The sequence below is a fragment of the Vigna unguiculata genome, chromosome 6, assembly GCF_004118075.2.
Source record: "Vigna unguiculata cultivar IT97K-499-35 chromosome 6, ASM411807v1, whole genome shotgun sequence".
NCBI classification, from domain to species: Eukaryota; Viridiplantae; Streptophyta; class Magnoliopsida; order Fabales; family Fabaceae; genus Vigna; species Vigna unguiculata.
The window spans coordinates 24,573,067-24,599,541 of NC_040284.1; the positions used below are offsets into that span (position 1 = coordinate 24,573,067).

Consider the following 26,475-nt stretch of genomic DNA (forward strand, 5'->3'; position numbering starts at 1 on the left):
TGATTTCGATTTGGTCCCCATTTATGTTTTTTCGTTTCAATTTAGTACCTACTTATGTGTATTTGATTCAATTTTGACCTAATAATTTTTAATAATTAAAATATTTTTTAATAAAATTAAAAGTAATTAAGTATAAAAGTTTAAAAAAAATTAAGTATTTGATATTTATATTAAAATTTAGTGGTAAAAGTCATTTTAGTACTTATAAATAGCATAACATTCATACAAATAATAAATTTGGTCTGAAATTGAGAGAAACATTATAAATATTAGTACTTAATTTTGTAAAAATATTTATACTTAATTATTTTTAATCTTATAAAAAATGGATTACAAAAATATTTTAATTATTAAAAAAAAATTGGGACAAAATTGAATCAGATACACATACTTAGGTACTAAATTGAAACAAAAAGACAAATGTGGGGACCAAATCGAAATCAAAACAATGACATCTAATAGTAACACTGACACGTGGCATTACAATGCCACGAGGCACTGACAATGCCACGTGGCACACACAGGGACTTGACACGTGGCATTTTTAAATTTTTTTAAAAAAAAATTTTTAAAAAAATTTAAAAATTAAAAAAAAAATTTAATTTTTTTTTAAAAAAAAAATCAAAAAAACCACATATTGACACGTGGCACATTGACTAACGGCGTTAGTCAACTCTGTCTGAAAGGGACCTAATTGAAGCAATTTTCAAAAGTTGGGATGCAATTGACACTTTTTTAAAAGCGGGTACCAATTTGACACTCTAGTACCTAACTGGGTACTTTACGATTAATTAAACCTAACATGTATCATGTACGAACACAAATAATTTCAACCTAACATAGATGACCAAATTAAATCTTTTTTAATTGCTAGAGAACTAAATTGAATCAACAAATAAAAAGAAAATAAAATGAACCAAACTAAAAAATTAAAAAACTAAATCAATAATTATACCTAAAATTTTATAATACTAAAAAAATAGAAAAACGATATATAAATTTGTTGCGAGGTACTTTAATAATATTTTAAAAGGAAAAAAAAACATGTTATTCAATTATGAACTGATTTTACCAAAAAAGAACAACAAAACAAGAATCAAAGCAATAATGTACCTCTACAAACAAAATACATTAACTTATAATAAATCATTAACTTAATATTCACATCTAAACATGGTTTCATAGTCATGATTTAAGTTTATCCTAACGTCTGTTGTCTTTTAATCGAACCATTACTAGATCATTCATCAAATGTTTAGTCCCAGTTACGACAAGATTTACAAAATTTGTATGTCTCGGTGTGATGAAAGATTCAAATCCACTACGATAAAGTTAATTATAATATATATATATATATATATATATATATTAGAATTACAAGTTAAAAAATTAAATAAAATAAATATAACTAAAATATTATTTTTTTGAGTTGGCAAAAAGTGTAACATATCACTGCTAATTTATAAATTCAACTCTATTGTGTAATAAATGCACTCAAGCAAAATATGGGTATTAAATATTCAACCGCATTCCAATAACTTCTGATTACAAAAGATAGAAGAAATATTTTAAAAACTAAGATCCAGGAAAGCATGTCTAAATAAAGTAAATCAGAAATCGAATTGACCAATAACTTTGTAACACAGTAAAGTAAATAGATTTGATCACAAGCTAAAGCTTCTAGTGGCAAACCAACTAAGAAACTCGCTATTATTATTTCATATAAACGAATGATAATAAAAAGAACATAATGGGTTCCTGAACATAAGTAGTCCATTTAAATGGTAAATAAAGTGATTCTGCACAATAACAGCTCTAAGGAATAAATAGGCACAGAGAAAAGGGCAATATAAACATTTGTAAATAAAAAATATATTACCGCCAAAATTGATTAAGAAATACAAATATAGTTACAAATAATGAGACTCGTCTAATTTACAAAGACGTTGATATAATCAAATACCCAGGCGCAAAAAATTGGGTAAAAAGCTTCAAATTGCATATTTCTATATATATTTTAGACTATATCACAGTGCTACCAGAAAAATTGGTTATCAACGAGAATTCTGTACTTAGACCATGAAGAAATGGAGAAGCACAGCACTTGATGAAAGACAAACTACTTAGCTACTTGAGGTATCCTCGTCGCTATCATCACTGTCATCGCTGCACAGCAGTAAATACGAGAGAAATTGATCAATAACATAATTGTGCGTGGATTCTTAACTTAAACTTAGGTGTTACAGAACAAAAGTCAAATGTATAAAAAAATTCATTCCGAATTAACAGTTTGTGATAACAGAACCAGGTTAACAGTTTATTTTTATACAGGAATTTTATAAAAAATCAACAGATCATCTTAAGTTATAAAGAGTAGTTTTGTGTATTCAAATTTTGAAAATATAATTTCAAAATTAACCATTTCATCATCCCCTAATCTAGATAAATTTAAAATTAAACCCTTTCACAAAGATGGTGACTTTACATTGAAATGTCTCAAAATAGTTTCGTCCTTATAAGAAACATGGTCCTGAGTACAAAACACAAGATCTACTTTCAAAAGTATTAAACACTTAATCTCTTATTATACCAATAATTCATTGGGAAATTCCTTCTTAAGATAATATCTGCCAATTAACAAATGAAGTCACTCATTGCATGTCAAGTTCATCATCGTTTCTCCCATAAATATACAGGATTTAGTAACTTGCATTAGATTGAAATGATCCTCCAAGAGAAATGCACATTTGATTATATACACATACCTAAATTCGGGAAACTTGGATAGACGCCTAGCATCCAAACCAGTAATATACTTCTGAGCTGCTTGAACATTTTCTGAACCTGAAAAACCCAAATCCATAAAAGAGTTAGAAGTGTATCTCCATTCCATTTATCAGTTGTTAATCTAAAATCCTGTGCCAGTAGAAAGGCAAAAAAATATATTCAATAGTAAACAGTTCTGGAAATAAAAATGTATATAACCAGAAACAAATGATTTTCATAGGTGACATACTGGATAAGATCATTAAAGTTGGGAGGGGGTTTTTGTTAACATGGAAAACTGTAAGGTAATGAGTGGTATGGAAGTGTTACACAGATGGCGTTTTGGAGAAACAGTTTTATTTCTAAGATAGCAAGTTTAGAAACAGATTCATGTGAGAACTAACTAGGGTTCCGAAAGAAAAGATTTGCTGAGGCAAATAAAGGCAGAAAATTTCTAAGTGATTCATTAAAATGATAAAGATCGTGACTTTACATTGAGGAACTCTACTTTAACACAATAACCAAAGCTTTTTTCACACTAAGCAGCCTTAACTACATTATATCAAACACCGTCATAATTTTTTACTCTGAACATCTCTATAGACAAACTATTGAACCTTCAAACTTGTCAAGGTTTCACTCTTGTTTTGGGTCTCCTTCTACATCTAGCTATATGGCTAACTACTACATGATCAAGGGTCTGCTTGTGAATAAACGAATTTATAGAAGTTAATTTTAAATAAGTGAAATGTTCAACCCAACAGACCCTTCTTCTCCTAATCGAGACTTCTACAGATATGCCAGACACATAATCAACTTCCTCTCATGCATTCATTGATAAACAGGACCTGTTGAGCATGCCCACTAATCCTATGTAGCCTTCCCATCTCCCTTGCATTGAGTTCATTCGCTTGTTGGCTTGTTACCATATAACACTCAAATTACATACAACACAATTCTTATGATGTACAGTAAAACTTTGCCTTAAGCTTGAGTTGTAACGCTTTGTCACAGGAAAACAATGAACGCACTGCTCCATTTCATCCACCCAATCTTAGGCTTTACATTAACCTTCCTTTTTCTATCATTTTGAATGATGGACCCAGGATGCACCTCATACTAACAATCATTAAACACATAGTTTCCAAAAAAGGTACAAGGTAAGAAAAAATCCCAACAATTGATTTCATCCATAAGAATAATCATTCAACTTGAAGGAATAACTACATGCTGCAAGAACCGCCACCCAGACAAAGAAATTTCAAAAATGATTATTGTTTCACGACTACTCGTGGAACATCATTTATCATATTCACTAAATGGTCAAATATATGTAAGAACACAATTATAGTGAACCTTGCCCAAAACTAATATCAACAATACAAGATAAAGGGCATATAACACAATTCCAAGTGAAAGTACCCTTTGCTAGTTGGAAGGCATGCAGAGCACATCGTTCTGCAGCAAGTCTAACTGGGGTATTCCCATCTTTCAAACACTCCGCTAGTGCAGGACCAACCATGGTGCCTTGTGACAAAATAGCCGATGGATTTGCCTGTAATGTTTCAGCATTATAAGTCATCTAAATTTGTAGACATAATGTTCTATAGGTGGATACCATGTGAAGGAAAGATTTCAAGCACATACCTTAGCAACAGCTTTTATGGCAGATAATGCCCTTCTTCTAACTTCACTGGAGTCATCACGGGTGGATAAAACTAGCAGTGAAAGAACATCTTTGTAAAGCGATGTATCAGAAGGATCTACCTTAGCTCTATAAAGAAGCAGCCTTCCCAATGCCTTGGTTGAAGTTTCTCGAAGAGGGAACTATTTTACAGAACATTGAATATAATCAAACAATAGACATATAACAATAAACTTGTTGGACTTCTGAAAAAAAATAAAAATAATCTGGATTTTAAGCCAGACTTGAGTACAGGGTTATCTCTAAACATGAACTTCCTCCTTCAAAAAACCAAAAATAATATCCTGATAACTAAGTTGCCTTCAACAAGTCTGTCACAGAACCTATACATCACTATAACTATCACATCTTAACATTTACAGCTACATTTGATATTAATATAAAATGGAATCCCAATGATGCCAAATACTGAATTAAAACGGCAGAATTCAGAAACTTAGGCAATTAAAACCAATTCAGGATTACCATACCTTCTCATCCTTTAGGGTGTCTCTAAGGCAATCAACAATAGTTGGGAACAAGGAAGACGAAAAAATTGTTGAGGGATTGTAACGAAACAAGGAAGACATTGTAAGGACGGAACCATGCCTGGCTGGCCAGCTTGGTGAATTAGCTAAAGTTGACAGTTCTTGAATCAACTCTGTGAGCTGATCATCTTCAAGGTACTGGAGTTATAGTAACATAATAATTAGAAAACACCAAAACAAAATCAAACAATAAAGTAGAATTAAGCACTCAGATAAATCTCCTTATAGTCATTCAAATATGTAATGAAGATTACAGAGAAATACAAACACATCAGTGAATTCAAATCCACTCAATAGCCTACACACCTGTGCCAAGATTCCCAATATGCTAGAAGCAAATATCCGAACTTGATCATCGTCATGATGAATAAAATCCTTGAGAACATTGTAAAAACGAGTTCTAACAGCCAAGCTCACATTTTTCCCAGCATGCTTCAAGACACCCTTTAGAGCAGTCAGAATAGCTTCTCGTACACCGCCATCTGATCCCTAAATAATTAAATTCCCACAGTTTTGTATTAGATATGTGACATCAGCAACACTAACATATTATCACAGTATTCCATCAGCTTAAGTAAGAAAAGCAAATATAAAATCACCTGCAAACTGGACAGCAAATCACTAACTAAAGGGTCAACCCTGGTACTGAGTCCGCTAAGCTTCCCAAGTGCCAAGGCAGCACTAGATCGAACAGTTCTGCAGTCACATGCATATTAATAAGCACGAATTATAAAATATAGATGAAATTATGTAAGGAGAACCCCAAATATCAACATTTTATTCCAAGTTAATTAGAAAAGTAACAGAGGTTGGAAGGGTATCGGTTCAGCTCAAAATAGATGTTATCAAGGGATTGACATTCAAGGCTGCAGTCATATGCATATTAATAAGCACGCATAATAAAAGAAAGATGAGATTATGTTAGGAGACTCCCAAATATCAACATTTTAGTACAAGGTAATTAGAAAAGTAACTCAGAAGGGCGGTAGTTCATCTTATAAAAGATGTTTCCCAGGTAGTGTGATTCAAGGTTGCAGCACAGAGAAAAGAGTGTAGAGCTTCAGCCGTAAGGGGAAATTCTTAGAGGACTTTTCTCTGCTTTCATATATTTCTCCCTTTATGAGTTTGTAAATTTATTGGTCCAGTGTGCCAAATCTCGTATTGTAAGAAATGAATAACTAGATGGTGAGAATGGAAGTGAAGATAAAGGGGCAGAGGTTAAGGTAGTATTCAAGCAAGGAAAGATGGAGCGGGCAACAGTCTTAAATGCTACAGTTTTGCATAATTACATCAACTCACCACCAATACACAACAACTGTTGTATTCACCCTTTAAGGATGGATACTCAACTAAGAATGAGCTTTGGGCACATGTATGCTAGCCGATCTTTCCCTGCTTTAAGAACAATCAGAATAAGTATCTGTTTTCAACTTTTTCCTTTTCACTTTTACTGCAACATTTTCTTGTAATAAGGATTTTGAATATCTCATTATCTATCTTCATCTTCTTTCATAATAAACTATGTTAATAAAAGAGAACACAAATTAGGTACTAACAAACTTAGTAATTCCTTTACGTCAGGTTCTCCTCTTCATAACTGAATGTCGAAGTTTTAGTTACTAAATGTTTTCTACGTTCCACCCATTTGATATTTCCCCCACTAAATACTTAGGTGTCAGTTAGCAAGTCATGTGACAAATCCTGCAAATACTTAATTGAATGATTTACTGATACAATGGATGGAAACTATAGTTATTGTGTGATCCTGAAAGGTGATTAGCTAATTTTAAAACCACAACATCAAACATACAAAAGGTGCTAGCTGAGGGGGTGAACAGATCAAATTGGGGAGAGGAGGGATGATTTTATAATATATTAATATCTCAAACAAACCTTGTAGAATCCTGTAGACATTTGACAAATGTTGTTTGCAGCTGAGGAAGAAAAGGCTTCAAGGAGATTCCACCTTTTTTTATCATTGATGTTAAAGTAGACAAGATGGCACTCTTCACTTGCCATGGGAATCGATCACCTATAATTCGGATAAGAGGCCTGACAAACAAGATTGGCAAAGTCAAGATATATAAAATATAGGTCCCCAAAATAATAAATGATAAAATATAGCATTCAGTTGGATATGACCCATGGACAATTAAAACAATGAGAGGAGTACAATCAAGCTCTAAATAAACTTACTGGTCAAAACGGCCCTAAATAACCTATTTGTCAAATTGGCTTTAATACCCAGTCAAGGACTCAAGAATCAAATCAATAACTCCATTTGCAAGGGAAAGACATAATAATTGTATATATTTAACAAATGACACTAGCTCAACTTATTGCAATTTTGTTAAAAGGGAAAAAGACAATCAAAACAATTGAGCCAGTACGCGGATATAACACTTCTAAAGAGGGAAACAGTAAGGCCCCAACCAATGAAATGGTTCAGTTAGGGTATTGAAATAACAGACCAGAACATTGACAAAATACTAAATTATAACATGACATCATTTTACTTGATTCATATAGCTGCTCATGCTAAAATATGTACACTTATAAAAACAATCCATAACAATTTTTTATTAAAATACCCTGTTATTGGGATGACAAACTCCCTGAGTGATTGCTCACTGGTCACTTCTATCAATTCGCCAAGTCCCAGAGCAGCCTGCTCCCGCAATTCAGCAGACCCGCTTATCAGACCCTGCATACCAAAGGTAAAACTTGGTAAATGAACTCACATTTGAATCTCCAAACTTCATATCTACCTCGCGATACAAAGCACAAAGCATGGATACAGTGATTTAATTATGTAAAGATCAAAGATACAAAAAAGATATTGAAACTCTGCTTACAGAAAAATATATATAGAGTTCACTTACAGGACAAGTCAGTTATAACTGTAACTAAATCAGTTATAATAACCACAATAAAACAAACTATAATAACTGCCTCAAACAGTTACACTAAATCAAAACAGAAACAAACAGTTGTAACAAAATAAAAAACAAATAACATTTTCTAACAGAAGATGCACTCACTCCTCCCTCCCCCACAAACTCAAGGGGGCTGAGAAACTGAAGGATCTCAATTACATTGAGTTCGTCCCCAAGAAAAAAAAATCAAGTAGGAGACAAAGCCTTGGTTAGAAGATACACTCACACCTCACAATGTTACATAAATGAGCAAGCATTGCTATACCACAAAATCTTTTAATTCTTTAGGTAACCAACCCAAATGTTAGAATAAATATAATTTATTGTAAAGGTGATGTGTGCTTTGTGCTGCACCTAGTTCCTAGATATATCTTTTCAGATTCTCTTCTCTCATACATTGTATCTGAGGTATCTAAAGTTGTTATAAATATGAGATCCTAAAGAGGGAAATTCATTCTCTAAAAATTTTGTATTATTTTCGACCAAGTCAAAACAATCAGCAAATTTGTAGAATTATATTCAAGCCAGTTGAAAAATAATGTATGAAAAAGTCCCACACAAAAGGGTAAGAAGAGTTGTACTTTTCACTCAGCTGGAGGGGTTGGGGAGGGAAGACTGAACAATGAGATGGTGGAACAGCAAGACCACATAAGAGAATAAACGGACATGACAACAATAGCATAGAAAATGGACGTTATGAGAGTCACAACATTGAATAGCTCAAAAAAAGAACATTGGCATTTTATTACTTTAAAAGAAAGCAATCAACCATAAAAAAGTCCTATAAGTATCAGATAGGATAAAAAGGTTTCAAAAACAATCTGATACGAACATTGGCATTACATTACTTTACAAGAAAGTAATCAACCATAAAAAGTCCTATAAGTATCAGACAGGATAAAAAGGTTTTGAAAACAACCTGAAACCTACACTAGGCTTCTTTAGTTATCCACAAAAAAATGTGAAAATTGTAAGTATGCAACTGAACCACAAAGCAAGTAATGATCATACAAAATGAAGAAATTGCAATAGAATAAAAAGAACAATACTTGGAGAAAAATTGGCAATATAGGCTGAAGTGCTTTAGGAAGACAAAATCCAGGTATGACAATTGGCCCTCCCTATAGAACAATTATGCACAAAACGCATTAACAAATTAGTCATTAGGAACCAAAAACAATAACTGAAAGTCTCAGATAGGAATAAATTCTAAAGTAACAGGTTCACCTTCTTCTTCCTCCGTTCCTTGTCACGGGATGTTGACACAGCATCTCGAACAAGTTTTATATAAGAAGGAAGAACCTCCTTGGGAACCGAAATAATGACCCTTGACAAAGCTTCCCAAGCAACCTAACAAAGAGAACTTTGTACAGACATACTATATATATAGAGAGAATCTGTGTATCAAGAACTCCAACACTTACAGCAACAGTAGATGAATCAGGATCACTTAGCAAGATGATTAAGGTAGATATCATGTTTGGAGCTTCATCATCCAGATCTAACTTGCTATTTTTGAAGAAATATCCTATCAGATATGAACTTGATCTTCTTACAACAGCCTGTAAACAATTATCAAAGAGGGAACAAAATTTTACGGAGGGGCATGTAGGAGAGAGACGAAGGGCATTAAATTATATCAATTACCACAAGAATATTACCTGACTGTCATTAACACCTTTGACCAGCTCTGATATGAGTGGCTCAATACCTTCGTCATCAATAACTAAGACAACTGTTTCAGCAGCTTCCTTAGCCAATGTTTGCACCTCCTAGAACATCAACCAGATCAAATGATAAATTTGTGCAAATCAGTCCTTAGCAAACACGATATTTGAATTCAAAAAATGTATTTTCTCCGAATGATATGACCATGGTCTACCTTGTTATCGTCACCCATTGCAGATAGCAAAGGTGGAAGCACAGTACAAAGATGAAAGTCAAGTCCAGGACCAGCAACCTCTGCTAAAGCTCCTAAAGCATGTGCATTGAAGGCACTGCAAAGGTACCATAAAAGTTCTCAGTTAAGATGCAAGTGCCATATATTTTAGGTGACTGGATCAAAACAGAAAGAAACATACGACAATGGAGGATGAACCAGTTTCGGTAAAATATGTGGCAATACTGCACTTGTACGGACACTGCAAAAATAAGGATAAATGCAAAAGTTTAGCTTAAAAATAAGAAGAAATCAACACAAATAATAACTTCAAAACATGACCTTTATGCTAATGCACATTTTACCTTAAAATTTGCTTAAGACCATCAAGTGCGGTATCAGAAGTTTCATCATCCTCCAATGCATGTAAAAGTGTTGGAACAATCTCGTCTATAGCTAGCATTCCAGCACTCTACAAACGTAATTTGAGAGATAAGGTATGGGAAATAATTTAATCTCAACCACCACCGAGAAAAACAAAAAAAGTACAGTAAAAAGTGCAACCTTATATAAGGTGCTGAATGCTAAGCCAGCTGACTCACGAACCTCAGGCACACTGTTGACATATCCATCTAAATGTCAGATAATGCAGTCTAAAAATTCTGCGAACAGTGAAATCAGAATTAAAATGCACGAACCTATCACAGAGTGCAGTCCGAATAGTTGGGATGAGATCGTTCATGAAAGTCAACAACTGACTCTTACCAGCACTTGCCATCACTTCACTCAGACCAACACATACACCCTTACAACCAATAAATTCCACAATTGTATCAAATAACAAGTTGAGCTACTATTGAATCTAAGAAAACCAATGTAACAGCTTGTTCATTAGGAGGAAAGAAAGATCCCAATGCCAGAAACTATTCTAACCTGTCTTCTGCTGCTGTCAGGGTCGCTCAGCCCCTGGGATAAGATTGGAATTATCAAGGGAAGTACCCGTTCACCAAGCTTCCTGACAAGCTCACCCAGTGATCGTCCAGCAACCTGCATTAGCAATAGAAATATGTAATTTCTATTTCCATAAGCTACAATAGATAGATTGACAGATACAAGTGTCAAGCACAGACCTGCCGCCTTTCCGATGATGGTGATGCAAGGGACGTAATCAAGGTGTCCATCAGAACTGGCATAATTTCCCTTAGAGTCTTGGGGGTATTTGCAACAATAGTTTTCCACACGTGTAATGCAGCCTGAAAAGTGAAAAGAAACATTTTCCGCCTTACGTTTGTTGAACATATCTGCATAACAATAACAAGTTATATTGACAAAAAAGAGCAAACCTAGAACTTGTTACCTGACGCACTGACAAACTGACATCAGCTCGGACCATATACAACGCAGCAAGTACTTCATTACGCTTATCACGCCCCAGAACTTCAATAATGGCACGACCATGTGCCTCTGTACTAGAACCTTCATCATCACTGCCACCCTCAAGTAAAGCTTTACCTGAAGTTCCAGCAACCTAAAATGAATAAATAAATTCACCCAAAAGTCAGATCAAGCTTTGTAAGAGTTGCTCTAGGATGAGTAACACGTACTTTGAATAATAGATCACCCAACAGCTCGACTGAGCTCTGTCGAATTCGCCAACTGTCATTAAAAATGCCATCCTCAACAGCAGGAAGGAGAAGGGGTAGAGAACTGTAGGAAAAAATTATTATCACAAATTAGTGACCTGAGACATCGAAAGAAAACTAAGGGAAGGGACCGTGAACACATAAAAGCAAACAATATAACAAATAGAACATACGTTGTTGCATAATGCTCGACAAGAACATGGCCAGCCCCTAGTGCAGCATCTCGTACAGATTCATTTTCATCAGCAAGACCTATAAATCATTGAAAAAAAAGTAAACACCTAATTTAGAGATAACAATCCAAAAAATAGAAATGATAATACATAAATTAGCCGAGAAAAGATAATATCTTACCATCTAGAATAGCAGGCAGCACCTGGGGCAGATAATTTTGAAACTGGACTCCTAATGACCGTGGCAAGTACTACAAGAACATTTTGGCAAAATGATTAAATGAACTCAATAAATAAACTTCTAATTTTCTAAATGTGACCTATTTTACCTTGAACAGAGTCAAGTATCCATCTCGTACAGGTGCTTTCGGATGGGAGCAATTTCGAATAATGTCAGGAAGTACATGCTCAAAGTACTCAATACCAAGAGCAGCTAAGACCTATAAAAGAATAACAAGTCAAAATAACAATACGGTAGCAGTGATCTCCTTAAATAACATATTGAATTTAGAGAAATGAAAAGGTATAATTTATTAATTAGTAAAAATAATAATCACACTTGAATGTAGTTTAAAGTGGAAGAATTTATACAATGCATACATATGCAAAGACAGATCTAACTAGTGGGAATCAAAGAGCACTGATAACATGTTCAATTCAGTGATATGAAAAGCTATTATTTATTGATCGGTAACAATGATTTTCTAGCACCTGAATGGGCTTAAGGAGGCAGATCTAACCACCAACTGTACAACGATAGAAACAAACACCAACTGTACGATGATAGAAACAAACATCTAACAGATAAGCATGATAACAAGATTCTAACATTTAAAAATCACTACGTTATAACAAATATGTCATTGCCTGATTCTTGTCACTTTCCAGTTCTGCTCTAAATACACAGGTCACCTAACTCTACAATTCTTCTATAACAATTTTACCAGTCAAAATGTACAGGGTTCAATAAAAAAAAAAAAAAAACCAATATTTGTATAATAAAAAGTTTCTAAAATTTACTAGCCAACTAGTAAAATTTCTTATCCTTCTGCATATTTATTATTCAAATTTGTACTCTCCCTTTTCACAATATTTGTCAGCCACCCTAACAAAGAGAACATGTTTTTCAACTCGGCCATAAGATTAGAAGAAAAATGAATCTTAACGAAATTCCAAAGGTCTTAAAACGTAAATGTATTAAAAGGAAAAATCTGACCTCACTCAGCCCTTGTGCAGCTCCAGAGCGTTCAACATTACTATTATCAGACTTCAATGTGTCAAACAACCATGGGACAAGATCAGGGAAATTTTCTTCACCCATTCCTCCTATAAGGGATCCAATGGCTCTAGCAGCAACTGACCGAACTTCAGGTATAGGATCCACAAGCACCTGCTCTTGTAATATATGCACGAAATGAGAACCACGACCAATGCAGCAAAAGAGAAAAAAATATGAAAAAAGTACCTTTTTTACTTCAGGAAGTAGCAATCCTATATACGGAATCATATCCTTCGGTTCTGTAACCAAGGAACACATGTTGCCAACTATTTGGGCTGCCCTCTTTTTAGTGTCAGCACTGCGTTCCCTCAACCCTCGATGTACTATTGGTACTAATAATGCAAGTGAAGGGGCATCAATCGAATTAACAAAGGTTGTCTGCAATCAAACAATAAAATTTTAGGGAACTAAGCATAAAACTGAAAAAAATTAACAAGGTAAATTTCATAAACCTTACTTGGAGAAGGATATCAAGGGAATATTTTGTATGCTCATTTGGATCACTGAGTCCCTTAAGTAGAGTAGGGACAAGAGCAGATATTTCTGGATTCTTTATGACACTCCCAACCTGAACAAATATAAAACATGAAAATTAAAAACAAAAATCAAAGAAACAGGAATCAACTGGATATAATATAGTTCCTAACTCAAAACAAACCTGTTGAAGGGCCATTTGCCCAGCCGACTGGACTTTAGGATGTGTATCAGTCAAAACCTTCATATAGCAAGATGGGTTAATGAACACAATCTATAGCTTAATAGGAGTTTAGAACTCAAAATGTGTGTTTCCTTTATGTCATACCTCAGTCAATTTTGGAACAATCTTAGGCAGACACTGAGACAACTGTTGAGGAGCACAATAAGCCATAGCTCCAAGAAGTTGTACACTACTTTGCTTTGTCCTCCAAGCTTTATCTTCAAGACCCTGAGAAAATAGATTAGCTATGCAAAATTTCATTGATGTAGAAGCACAATAAATGTCATATCTATAAGTAGGTAGCAAGCAAACATAAATCCTCGTTCAAATTGCAAACTCAAGCCACATTAAGAACAATTGGATTATAAGATTTCAGAAACATGACACTGATTTACTTTTCAGATTACAAGATGCAACAGGCATTAAAGCTTATTCAGAAACAAAAACTAGAGAAACTGAGAAAAAAATTCAGTGTATTCACAACCATAAGTGCACGGAATTTGGTAAGAAAACCTTGGGAAAGCAACATTTATGAAATGAAAGACCAGTAATAAAAAAAGAAAGAAAAAAACCCCTAGCCCCATCATAATATCAAGCAAAGGAAACAGTAATAAAACAAGAGAGAAAGTCATTGAAGAGGCACCACAATTTCCAGTAAGTATATGGACTTTGCAATCATCTAATCACTCACTCCACAAAAGATTCCTACAGAATGTTCTTTAATTCACAGGTAACAATAATAAAACAAGAGAAAAATCCATAATACAAGAAATTTACAAGGGGTCATTGAAGAGGCACAACAATTTCCAGTAAGTATGCGCACATTGCAATCATCTAATCACTCACTCCACAAATAAAAGATTCCTACAGAATGTTCTTTAACTCACAGGCAAAACCAACAGTTTCGTTATGACAAAGCATTCTTAGTTACTAATAATTGTTTAAAATCAAAAGGGGACGAGAAAAACAAGCATTTCACATAGTAAATATGAATCAATTACATCACGTCAAGATTTTGAATCTAAAAAGGAGCAATACGGGAGTATAACATCGAAGCACAAGACAACTTACACTCTCACAAAATATTAGAAAAGTGCAGATATACAATATTGTAGCAGATTTTGAAAGTGCATATCAAAGCACATTTTGTCATTCAGAAGCAGATAAAATGCCTCGGAAATCATAATGATAATCAATGTTTATCACCTTCAAAAGAGATGGAAGGACAAGCTTCACTCCTTGAGCACTAAGTTGAGACATCATTGCACGAGCAGCACCTTCAGCTGCTTCCCGAACCGCAACAACTTGATCAGAGAACGAAACCAAAAGTAATGGTAATATTTGAATCACGTACCTGAAAACAATTATTGAGAAACAATAAAACAACACAACAAATATAAATTTTAAAAAAAATCAGTGAAGAAATATTAAGCAGCTTACGGTTCAAAAATTCTGCCCAGTGTTTCACAAAGGCACTCAAATCCAAGTAAGGCTCCTTCACGAGATTTCGCAGAGCTCCTGCAGTTTAAATAAATTCACACAAAAATAATGGGTACACTCCATTTTCACATTTTGATGGTCAAACTGTTTAAAAATAAACTGACAAAAAATAATGGTATACTCCATTGTCACATTTTAGTGGTCAAAAAAGTGACATACAATGATTTTTTTCAATTCCATAAATTGAATATAATAGGCAGTGATTTAAAAATAAAGATGTAACAGTAAACTCTCCCACCTTTCAGCAAGACTCTCTTGAAGTTTAATCACAATCATATACTTTTTCAAGGAGGAAATGCCAAATCCCTTAACCAACCCAGCAAGTCCAAAAGCAGCCCCACGGCGCTCTCCGTATTTTTCACTTTTCATCATTTGATCCGTCAACCGCTTAACAAGAGCAGCTGCATCATCCTAGTTGTTGTAGTATCAAATAACAAAAGAAGTCACTTGAGAAAATGCAGAAAACATCAAAATGTAAGACAGCATTAACCTGAAGAGCCAAAAATGTAATTATGTTCTGGTGAGGCGTAGACAAGCTAAAATGACAATAAAACCTTGAACTTTCAACTAGATGAATTACTCTCAAACAAATGTGTAGAAATCAATACTTTAGCAGTGAAAACACTATTCCAGTTACGCTAGTAATTAAAAAACAACCTTACTGAATAATCTAAAAGATTTTTGCTGCGCATGAAAAAGATTTCATGGAGTTGTACAGAAGTAAAATCATAATTAATGATACGGCCATATCTCACATAAAAGGGAATCTTTGTTACAATAGAAGCATGGGTGATGCTAATCAAAGTTCATTTGCTTCATAGAAATAGCATATCAAAAGAAACAAGATTCTGTGTGAAATATCATTGAGAAACAAGATTCTGTGTTATCATTCAAAATGATTCGTACTGCACCTATTGCTTGTGTCAATATTCCATATTATCATTCTAATAAACAAGTGGAGTCAGAAATCACGAATAGATATGCAAGCAAGAGGTTTTTTTGTCCTATGTTTATTTAATGCCGAATGATATTAAACTCCTTCCAATAGATAACTCTAGTAATATTCTACAAGATCAGAAGTAAAAGGATCAGATATTAAATGTAAGAATGATCTTGCATACTTGTTTTGATTGCATTAATGGAGATAAGCAGGCAGAGACAGCCCGTTGAACTGCTTCAGAAGGTGTATTTAAAACATCCAATAACTTGTCCACAACAGCATGAACCTTAGGATCATCCTGCTCAAAAAGGAATGAAAATAGTAACAGATTTCAAATTCGACTAGCTATGTAAAATTGGGAACGAGGAAAAAGCTTTAATACTAACCTTTGCCAAGTGCTTTGCCAGAGCTCCAGTAAAGATAACCACACCCTCCCGAACCAAATCATATTTTTCTTCGTCTGGAGCCTAAGACATTGGGGGAGTATTCATAATTAAATATCACATATAACTTCGCTTATATTTTATTTTAAGTGGCCCTCTACTGCGAAAGGAATGAACAATAGAATGATTATCCAGGACGTGAATCTCCAAAATAATAAGAGGAACTCACTGTTTTGTTCAAGTAGTTCTCAAAGATGGGAAATAACAATGAGACATTATCCTTTCCATTTTTATCGATGATCAATATACCAGCATTTATCATTCTGCCTCTAACATCAGCATTTGGATCAGCCTGCGAAGCAAATCAATCCCAAAAGCCAACTGTCATTGGATACTGTCAAATAAATACTCTTCGCAAAAAATTTACCATGTACAATACAAAACACACTACCATCAAGGAGTACATCAGGTTGCCACAACATCTTCATTTATTTGAAATTTTAAGCAGATTTTTTCTTATTCTATCACCTTAACCTCCACTTTCGAGAGTATCAAAAATTACAAAAACTTTTAAACTGTTCCATTTCATTTTCAAACAAGGGATATTTTATTGCACTTACTGCATTTCAGTTGTATATGCACTTAAGCTTACAATATTCAGGTGTTTCCAGAGCTTTGTTTTTATGCCCACCCCCCAATGTTCATTTAGTGGTCGGCCAACCTTTTAAGGCAGTAGGGTCCTATCTTTTTAAGGCAGTAAGATTATCCTTAATTCCTCAAGAATAATTAAATAATGTGCCGGCCAGCAGAGCTAACAAATTCTAGGATTGTATTCTTAATCTCATTTTAACCTTTCGCTGTATTCCCTGTGGCCTTTCACCAACTCCAACTTCTCGAATGCAGGTTAACTGGCACCAACCTAACACCTCAAACATTTCTGCAGTCTTGAATCAGGACCAAATTTGTGAGCCACCTTCCTGAACTCCAACACAAATTTGGAATGCTACTATGAGCAAAAGCCACAAATCACAAATAGTAGGAACACATAAATTTGTACAATCCCTGTAGTACTTGCCAATCCATAAGTGTGACCCTATGTTTCATTTCTTAATCTAAAACCCTACAATGTACACATTTATCATCAGCTTGGGAAAGATTACTATCAAAGATATCATCCAAGATTGAGATTTTTAACACCCCATCAAAAGCAACCAGACCGCCAAAGCCCTTCTCAGCTAGGTGTGAATCCCTAATTCACTGATATGCATTCAATGAACCTTAAATCAAGCTGTGGTCCATCATAAATTCACCCCCAATAAAATTCTTATAGATAACTTAACCTGCTAAGGCAAAACAATTGCACCAAACATGCACAATTTGCACAAATAATTAATGAAGATAACAAGTAATATCAAATATTAACCAATTAGCAAATGTCACATCTCAACAGAAAAAAAATTGTGTTTTATCCTTACAACGCTATATTAATTCCCATCAAGATCTCGTCTCCAAAAATGAGCAATTCAGCAGGAAAATAGGTTTCAGTTTTAGTATTATAACAAAATTAAAAATGTAAATGCCAGTAAAAGTTACCAGAGCCCTTGATATTAGAAATGTCATGACAACCGGCAAGTCTTTTGTTCTCAGAACATCAGCAGCAGAATGTAATGCTAAAGCTATTCCTTGCCTACCAAGCCAACCAGCATCAACATTGACATCTCCGGCACCCATGTCACGGATATACAACGAAAATAAAGTGGACAGGGACTCCTGAAAATTATCAGTAAATAATGAGACAAAATAAACAGCAATAAAGTGAAAATTATAAATCAAACATACTTGTATAGAATCTGGATGTTCATCCAAGGCAGCAGCCAATGCTTCTGCAGCTGCCACACGAATATTGTAATTAATGTGAGACAGTGCTTTGTAAAGCCCTGAAAAATCAGTTCCAAAATCAAAACCATAATGATCCCATATGTCTTCTGCCACTTGCGCAACTGACTGAAATGTTGAAAAAAGTAAATTAGCTGTCATTCAAAATAAAGTACTTAAAAACCAAATAAAAATTTCTCAAGTAGAAAACAGTACAAAATTACTAAGCAATATTGGCGAAAGCATACAAAGTAAATTAAAACCCTATTGTACTGCAATGAAAATAATTCATAACCAAAACATAATTAAAGCATAAAATAGGCCAGTATTTCAGTTCATGACCTGCAAACAGGAGCTGGTATAATTATCAGAACATTTTGGTTTGACGGAGAACAAAAAAACCTTCTCCATAAGCCGATTGAGAATTTTAATGTTCAAGATTTAACCCAAAATATTTAGAACAGTTGTACAGTTAGGCCACAGGAGAAATTACCAAATATATTAAGCTAACTCGGAAGACTCACTGCCATTGCAGTGGTATTTTTAATTCAGGTTAAAACCTTTAAAAATAAAAAAATAAAAAAAATCAAAGGAAAAATAATATATATCCATTTTAAGAGGCAGTCCAAGTCAGTCAAAAATATAAATTCAGCCAGTTAGAGATCGAGTAGGTCGAGTTCTAAACACCTCGGATCTATAAATATAGATTCGATAGGAAACTTTAAACATTAAGAATCCAGAATACAGTAACATATACTGAGGATATGTCTTCTGCTGCTCAGTGGATTACTGATTTCATAAATTTGTTTCATGATCATTATTGTTGATATGCAATTACACTTATAGCCTCATAGATACTAACTAGAACCAAACCAAACCAGAACCACAAGATCTAGTCACCTATAAGAAAATAACCTAAAAATTTACCAGAAAGGATTGAAGTAATAAATTTATCCAACTTAATCTACATCACTGCTACACAAATATATGTATTTTATGATATTATGTCTTGTATTGGGTCACCGCCATTTTCTTTTTCTGCTGTAGCCATTTCGGCAGGTGCAACAGTCTGCACTCTTGCTATCAGTGTGTCTGTTTGACTTTTGTTACACACAAAAACACATATTATAGATGAGTGAAAAACTCAATCATTACTCACTAAAACCTTCAGATTTAGGTATTACCAATAACCAATTTCAAGTTTGGAAGCAATCATCAGATGAATTGAACGGTTGATTTATTATCCCAGCACTCAGCATACTTAGTTCTTCCCAACTACAATTTTGTTTCCCTTCAAGTGTGTCTAATTTACACACAACCCAGTATGTAAGTTTTTCAGATTTAACCACTTTCAATTCAATTTTATAATCGTCTAAATGCAAAGGAAGCACAATATAGTCTTTACATAAATATCAATACATTAAAAGAAAACAATAATCTAAAGTGAAATTGGATTTAAAATAAAAGGCAAAGACCACAGTTTAGTTTCAATGGAAAAGAGAAAATTAAAAAAACAAACTTGAGCCATAAGTTCCACGGGGGGAATTTCAAACCTTCTCAGGATCATGTAGAGCTATCCATATACTTGTCGATACCTCAATGTTTTCAGGTAGAGATCGATTAGCAATTGCAGGAATACATTTTACAGCATTCAAGCAGGCCATTCTTACATGAACGTCTTTTGCATAAACTCCATAAAGTGCCTGTAAAATTAGAAATGGAGAGATAACATAAGCACTATATAAAAAGACAACTGCACAATGAAAATAGAGTCAGGCATACATACAGAAGCAACTTCAGCAGGTTGCAAACCAAGGCTCAACTCATTTAGTGCAGGTCCTATTGATGCTTGATAGGATGGAACAACACCAAGCACATGGTAAAGTACCTGCAGAAAAGAATATTGATCAGACAACACGTAAAAAATATAGAAAAAGACAAAACAAAGCATGAAATGTCAAGCAAAGTACCGATAACATTCGAATCCTAGGAAGAGGTAGATGTGGATCAAGGTGTAAATAAAATATGCGAAGCACGTCATCATGAAATTTTGTTTTCTTTGAGCACAGAAGAATACGCTCAATTATCTGAAAAAATACTGGAGTTAGGAACATAGAAGCCTTGGTACACTGATTAAATTTCATTTCAAAGTATAATTGCTCACCGGGAATACAAAAGAAAAAGAATCTACAGGAAGTGCTCCTGATTTACAAGAAATAGATAGACCATCTAAAATTCGCTCAAAAAGGCCACGAAATGGCCTTTCATTGATTTCCTCTTCAGCAACTGATGGAACTAGATCCAACAGAAGATGAACTTCATCAGTCACAATTAAACGCAAAGCAGTGGAAATGTCCAGGGCCCAATCACATAGAGGGGGAGCAGTGCATCTAGCTAGTTTCACCATGGTTTCAAAAGCCTCATCGCTTACAATAGGAGATCGCATTAATGGTTCAACAAACTTGACCTGACAAAATTTGAATCCAGAATCATAACCACATATAATAATATAATATGTAAAATAAAGGGATATAAGTTAATTAATAAACTGTAGAATCTCAATAAGTTAGAAACTACAAGATTCCAGAAAAGAGCAATTAAAATTAACTAAAAATGAAGAGCACAATATTGGAAATGGTGTGGGTCTAATATATGGCATACTTTCTCCATACTCTTAGATGATAAAGAATCATAACACACCACTTGCCTAGGACAAGAGATTTGAGATGTGAAGGTTACAGTAATGAATAACCCAACAACTTTAAAACATGACATGCGAGCAAAGCTAAGTCAAGGAGGGAAGATTTTTCAAATCATGCAAGGATTACTATAAACATATTCCTAATAGATGGGCATCTTACCTAACAGTTTTAAATTCAGAGTGATTGCAGTTAATTCAAAAACCATCAAATATATTATTATAACAAAGTAGCAGGCGCCATTACCATTGAAGGCAGCCTACTATGAGCAAAAACTGAATTAGCGATTGCCATATCTCCAAGAGTTCTTAGCATCAGAGACAGATTTTTCTGTATTTCATCAACTCTATCTCGTACAGAAGCCTCCTCCTTAAGTAGGGATTCTCTTGCTTCTTCTTTCGCTGTTTTTCCTTTGTCTAAAAAAATCCGAACAATATTGAAAAAAACACAGCCTGAGTGAACTTCAAATATGAAAGCTGCAAACTTAGAGCAATAGTAGTGCAACACTTGCCACTGCCAGCCTTCTTTGCTGCCTTCCCAGTATCCTTTTTCCCTGCACCACCAGCTTCTCTACTAGGTAGATCTCTCTTCACGGAATGGTTAGAACGCGTATGATCCTGATTAAAAGAGCAGGAGATTATAACTAACTAAATATCATGAATGGAGCAATGAAAAAAAAGAAATTAAAATGTACCACGTCATCTTCATCATCATACATCCGGAAGCGGCCCTTTGCTTGTTTTGTGTTTTTTGCACTAACAGATTCAGCAACATAAACCCCTTGCTCAGTTGAAAGTGTTCCTTCAGGTGTATGAAAGATCTGAAACCATGTAAGAAAAATATCACAACATATTTGTCCATAGAGTAAATAAAATTGAAAGAAATAATCACAAAATAGGAAAACATAGCACACATAATGTAAATATCAATCAATAGACTGTATAAACTGCATCACGTAAATACCTGAATGTCTTTCTCAGAAAGTGTATCATGCGCAAACCGCTCAGGAATATTTAGCAAGTACTGGTATTAATAACATGGTGTGGTAAAGTTATCAGCAACAAGAGTTAGAATATACAAATAACAATCACAACCTTGAAAGACTACAGAATCCAGATCCAACGAAACTAAATACAAATAATATGTCTACCTTTTCAAACTCCACATATGTATCTCCAGGGATTATAGACATCAAGCTTGACAGCGACAATACTGCTGCCTGTTGTTCTAAAGGATTAGCACTCTTCAAGCCCATTGGTCCCAGTAAGATCTAAAAAGCAATATATCATTTCTTCGTTAGTAGAAGATGGTTAACCTTTTCAAGGAGATCCGTTACACATGACAGACATCAAACAACTAACAGAAAACTATACACAGATATGAACTAACACGAACAAATAGACGACAGAGGGCAAATTGAAGTTTCTCTCACCTTTTAAGTTAATTTACTACAAGTAAATGATTACAATATAAAGCGTACAGCCAATTCTACTGGCCAATCGGTATCTCTTCCCAAATAATAGGTGGCAAATTTTAGATCACACTACATAAATTATACTAACTACACAAGAAAGCTTTCTAAAAGTACTTATATTGCAGACATGTTCATGATGGATGAACAAAGCTCCTATTGTTGATAATACCCAGTTAGAATAAAGAAATAAAAAAAAACTATTAGAGCATGGAACAGTGAATCAAAAACCCATTAGAGATTAGAGGAGGATAACAGAAGATTTAACAGAGCAATGTTGTACGAGTTTTGTTGAAATAGGTAATACTCTACCACTGTAAAGCTTCATAAAAGCTGTTTTTGGGTGCAGCGAGCTTTAGAATAAGGAACATAAGCTGTAGCCTTCCTCTAGGATATACTTGTACTAATCTGTGAATACATACATACATACATACATATATACATACATATATATATATATATATATATATATATATACACACACACACACACACACACACACACACACATACATATATATCAGCTGAGAATATACTCATTGGCCTTCACAAAATTCAAGGGAAAATTTAGGTCAAATACACTCTAACCCTACTCTCAGGCAGCTGTCCGCCCATCACTGTCATTTTTCTCTGGCAAACATGTGGTCTTAATCATCTTAGCGATGGAAGGCCCACCCAGTGTACACATCACTGTAAGTCGTCATCCTCTATTGTCAACCTCCACCTTTCTCTTGGCAAGTACTATCAGATCTGGTCTGTCTCAACTAGCAACAACCAATTCCCCAGTCACACAGGCTGAAGCGCCGTCACAGACAAAATCTTTGGGCACTCTAGCCAACCATGTGAAGACCACACGCCACCCTACAGCCACCGAAGTCATGTGACCTCATAAGACTCTAGTCATTCCCCAACCGTATTCTTGATCTTGATTCTTTGTTCCAATGCACTTGGAGTTAAGTATATATGGTCACACACATTTTCCACTATGCATCTCTGCTTTGGTCTCCATTCTAGTGCCCAATCTTTGAGATGGCCTCCGCTGGCCCTGTTTTTACATTTTCGGTACTCCTACTATTGCAACTGCAAAACTCAATTGGAAGAATTACTTATATTGGTCTGCTGCTTCAGTACAATCGTGGATCCTTGGATCATGACCATTTGAAAAAGGAAGCTAGTACTTTTCCTCTGAATATAAATCTCAGTGCCAAAAGCTTGACTTCCAGCTATGTTCTGTGGCAATCAATTGACCCCGAACCATTAGAGATACTCATCTTTCAAGACATGCTCTTCTTTTTTGAAGAAGGCTCAAGATATCTTTGCTAATGATATTCAGCATCTCGTTGACGCAACCCAAAGAGCAGTCTCCCTCAAATAGACCAACCATAAAATGTTCTCAAATGTAACAAAATCTCAGGCTGTTGTAGAACGATTAAAAAGATTCCTAGCGGCTTACTCATTAGAAGATGTCAACAAAAAGCTTCATTAGTTATACATGATCCTGTTTTTGAGAAGTTTACATTCATTTCCAGACCAATTCTAGTTGGTCATCAAATTATTTCACGTCCCTACCTCAATAAAATACGAAATTTTAGCTAGAGTTGTTGAAACTTCAACATTGGTAGCACCTTATGGAAGAGGTGGAGATTGAAGCAACCCAGCATGTGGTGGTTGAAGTGGATGTCTTCATCCTACATACTATAAGAGAATAAGTAGTATTCAAGAAAATTTGTACTCATTGCATGGCTTTCCTAACTAGGCATCCATGTGTCTAAAACAAAAATAAAAATCAAATTCCAAGTTTTTCTATGAGCAGTACCAAAAGTATGAGGTTTAAATTTGAAAAATCCAAGCCCAATCTTCTTCAGTGGAAAGTGTTTCGACAGCATTCATTTCTCAATCTTTGAAAGATCATGATCCATGGATAAATGAGTCAAGTGCCTCAGGTCACATTTTTAATCAAAGTTCTTCATTCTTGCTCATTTCTTCTCCAAAAATTCCTCAATATGATGTTGTAGCTAATGGATCCAAAGTTACCTATCAAGGAACTAGGCTATCTCGAGCTATATTTGAGTAATCAATCTGAAAATGTCAAACATTTTCTATACCTTGTGACAAGTACTACAAGTGGGAAAAACACTTTCGGAATTGTGCAACTGATTCAATGGCTTCAAGATCATAGATTGAGCTAGTCACATAACGGATCACATGTTTTTCTTCATCATATGGTAGTTGAATCGTGAATCGTATCGTGTATCGGAGAGCCTAAATTTTGAATCGTGAATCGTATCGTGAATCGTACGATTCATAAACATTTTAAAACATTATAAAAATGTAACATATACTTAAATATATAAGATATATAAATATGCAAAGAGACAATTAAGAACAAAATAACCTCATAGTGAAATAGAGTGATTGTATACATGTGTATATACCACATTATTTCACAATTTCAGCAACATAGCCTTCAAAAAACAATGTGGTTGTTCCATAAGTTTCCTTTAACTATGGCTATATGCTTCTACAAAAAATCTACATTATAGCAATCCAAAAAATAAGTTGCTTCGTCAAGATGTCTCACCAAGGAATGACATCTTTCTTTGTCCGAGCAAGATGTTATTTCATCCTTGCTATGCCACCCCAAGTATGAGAACAAAACTTACACTTCACTTGTAATCTGTTTGGTGGAACACTATCAAAGTAATTCCATTTAATATTAACTTTTCATTTTGTGTTTGATTTACTCATGTCTGAAGCACAAAAACAGAACCTGAAACTTGAGAAACCTCCCTGCACAGAACATACACAAAACAGAGGAGACCGCACCACGACACAGGCACCACCTCAGCACCGTGCGACCACCGCGAGATCACTGCACCAACACCACAAGACCACTATGCGAAAACTCTAGAACATTGTGCAAACACCACCGCGTCACCACTGTGCGACCACCATGCGACAATGATGCGACCACCACACGACCACGATGCGACCACTGCGGCTCGCGTCTCGCTCAAACGCAGATAAAAACGAAGGAAGGAACGAGAAAGGAGAGAAGAGAAGAGAGACGAGGGAAGTAGGCAATGGGAAGGAGATGACCTGAATCAACGCGCCAAAATACAGAAGGGAACAAAAATTAGGGTTTCAAATGGGTGGGTCAACCCGACCCAATTCAGAAACGAATTTCAACCCGTATCGCGTTTCGAATCGCGATTCATACGATTCAGGCCTGTATTGTATCGTATCGAACACAATTCATGAACATAAACGATACAACATGCAATTCGTATCGCCAAGCACCCGTATCGTATCGTTTCGTACGATTCGTATCGTGAATCGTACGATACTTACTACAATGGAGCTATAATATGTCCAAGTGATCTTGTTCCTTAATCTTTATTTTCTTTGGGAGTTCATATATATTGTGACAAGGTTGATCAAGAGTGTTATGTAAGATAGGGTTTCATAAGTAGGTGTAGGACATCTATTACGGTTGAACATCTTGTTCTTTTTATGTTGTTTTTCATTTTATCTTTAGGGATTCTACTAAGACAGTAAATTTAGTAGATCAGTCTAATGAGGGTGATTACGCAACTAAATGTATCTTTCTTGTGAGAGAGCACCAATATAAATTCTTTTGTTTCTTCTTCTTTCCTTATCTCCTAGAAGTTATATCTGAACTAAATCCTAATTGCATGCTTTTGGAAAGTTAAAGAACAATAATAATGACATTTCTAGAGACTAAAATTGGTTTTTCTTTAAAGGATATCTAGATTAAAAAAATTCATCCATTTCCGAAAATCTTTAAAAGTTCAATTCACCCTCCCCCCCCCCCTTCAACTCAATATTTATTTCTAACATTACCAAGATATCTTGGTGTTATTGTTATACTAAACTAAAATATCATTTGGTCATCAGTTGGAGCATTTCCCTCACGCATAAACTATATTTTAATTTTCAATTTCCTTGTACATCCCAATTAATGCTGCAACCATCACACAGA

At 34.7% G+C, this 26,475-nt stretch overlaps 1 protein-coding gene across 1 annotated transcript in view; it reads right to left on the bottom strand.

Annotated features, from left to right (window-relative positions):
* Nucleotides 1-1,850: 1,850 nt before the first annotated feature.
* LOC114188855 (protein ILITYHIA) overlaps nucleotides 1,851-26,475 on the bottom strand; it is a 32,456-nt gene continuing 7,831 nt past the window's right edge. Inside the window, exons 14-60 of the mRNA XM_028077513.1 lie at nucleotides 22,153-22,272; nucleotides 21,966-22,025; nucleotides 21,697-21,822; nucleotides 21,514-21,619; nucleotides 21,249-21,418; nucleotides 20,468-20,770; nucleotides 20,274-20,390; nucleotides 20,090-20,191; nucleotides 19,857-20,006; nucleotides 18,268-18,432; nucleotides 18,022-18,198; nucleotides 16,658-16,780; nucleotides 16,432-16,512; nucleotides 16,227-16,343; nucleotides 15,344-15,516; nucleotides 15,046-15,123; nucleotides 14,812-14,959; nucleotides 13,711-13,833; nucleotides 13,567-13,623; nucleotides 13,366-13,476; nucleotides 13,095-13,286; nucleotides 12,846-13,019; nucleotides 11,959-12,069; nucleotides 11,811-11,880; nucleotides 11,630-11,708; nucleotides 11,418-11,520; nucleotides 11,171-11,341; nucleotides 10,944-11,066; nucleotides 10,747-10,860; nucleotides 10,512-10,618; nucleotides 10,378-10,429; nucleotides 10,179-10,285; nucleotides 10,016-10,075; nucleotides 9,817-9,931; nucleotides 9,596-9,706; nucleotides 9,359-9,496; nucleotides 9,162-9,284; nucleotides 8,984-9,055; nucleotides 7,590-7,702; nucleotides 6,892-7,050; nucleotides 5,598-5,694; nucleotides 5,305-5,487; nucleotides 4,942-5,136; nucleotides 4,414-4,593; nucleotides 4,189-4,321; nucleotides 2,766-2,844; nucleotides 1,851-2,166 (exon numbers count right to left, since the gene is read on the bottom strand). Coding sequence (XP_027933314.1) covers nucleotides 2,124-2,166; nucleotides 2,766-2,844; nucleotides 4,189-4,321; nucleotides 4,414-4,593; nucleotides 4,942-5,136; nucleotides 5,305-5,487; nucleotides 5,598-5,694; nucleotides 6,892-7,050; nucleotides 7,590-7,702; nucleotides 8,984-9,055; nucleotides 9,162-9,284; nucleotides 9,359-9,496; nucleotides 9,596-9,706; nucleotides 9,817-9,931; nucleotides 10,016-10,075; nucleotides 10,179-10,285; nucleotides 10,378-10,429; nucleotides 10,512-10,618; nucleotides 10,747-10,860; nucleotides 10,944-11,066; nucleotides 11,171-11,341; nucleotides 11,418-11,520; nucleotides 11,630-11,708; nucleotides 11,811-11,880; nucleotides 11,959-12,069; nucleotides 12,846-13,019; nucleotides 13,095-13,286; nucleotides 13,366-13,476; nucleotides 13,567-13,623; nucleotides 13,711-13,833; nucleotides 14,812-14,959; nucleotides 15,046-15,123; nucleotides 15,344-15,516; nucleotides 16,227-16,343; nucleotides 16,432-16,512; nucleotides 16,658-16,780; nucleotides 18,022-18,198; nucleotides 18,268-18,432; nucleotides 19,857-20,006; nucleotides 20,090-20,191; nucleotides 20,274-20,390; nucleotides 20,468-20,770; nucleotides 21,249-21,418; nucleotides 21,514-21,619; nucleotides 21,697-21,822; nucleotides 21,966-22,025; nucleotides 22,153-22,272 — 5,811 coding nt within the window. The 3' untranslated portion in view covers nucleotides 1,851-2,123. The remainder of the gene's footprint in view (nucleotides 2,167-2,765; nucleotides 2,845-4,188; nucleotides 4,322-4,413; nucleotides 4,594-4,941; nucleotides 5,137-5,304; nucleotides 5,488-5,597; nucleotides 5,695-6,891; nucleotides 7,051-7,589; nucleotides 7,703-8,983; nucleotides 9,056-9,161; nucleotides 9,285-9,358; nucleotides 9,497-9,595; nucleotides 9,707-9,816; nucleotides 9,932-10,015; nucleotides 10,076-10,178; nucleotides 10,286-10,377; nucleotides 10,430-10,511; nucleotides 10,619-10,746; nucleotides 10,861-10,943; nucleotides 11,067-11,170; nucleotides 11,342-11,417; nucleotides 11,521-11,629; nucleotides 11,709-11,810; nucleotides 11,881-11,958; nucleotides 12,070-12,845; nucleotides 13,020-13,094; nucleotides 13,287-13,365; nucleotides 13,477-13,566; nucleotides 13,624-13,710; nucleotides 13,834-14,811; nucleotides 14,960-15,045; nucleotides 15,124-15,343; nucleotides 15,517-16,226; nucleotides 16,344-16,431; nucleotides 16,513-16,657; nucleotides 16,781-18,021; nucleotides 18,199-18,267; nucleotides 18,433-19,856; nucleotides 20,007-20,089; nucleotides 20,192-20,273; nucleotides 20,391-20,467; nucleotides 20,771-21,248; nucleotides 21,419-21,513; nucleotides 21,620-21,696; nucleotides 21,823-21,965; nucleotides 22,026-22,152; nucleotides 22,273-26,475) is intronic.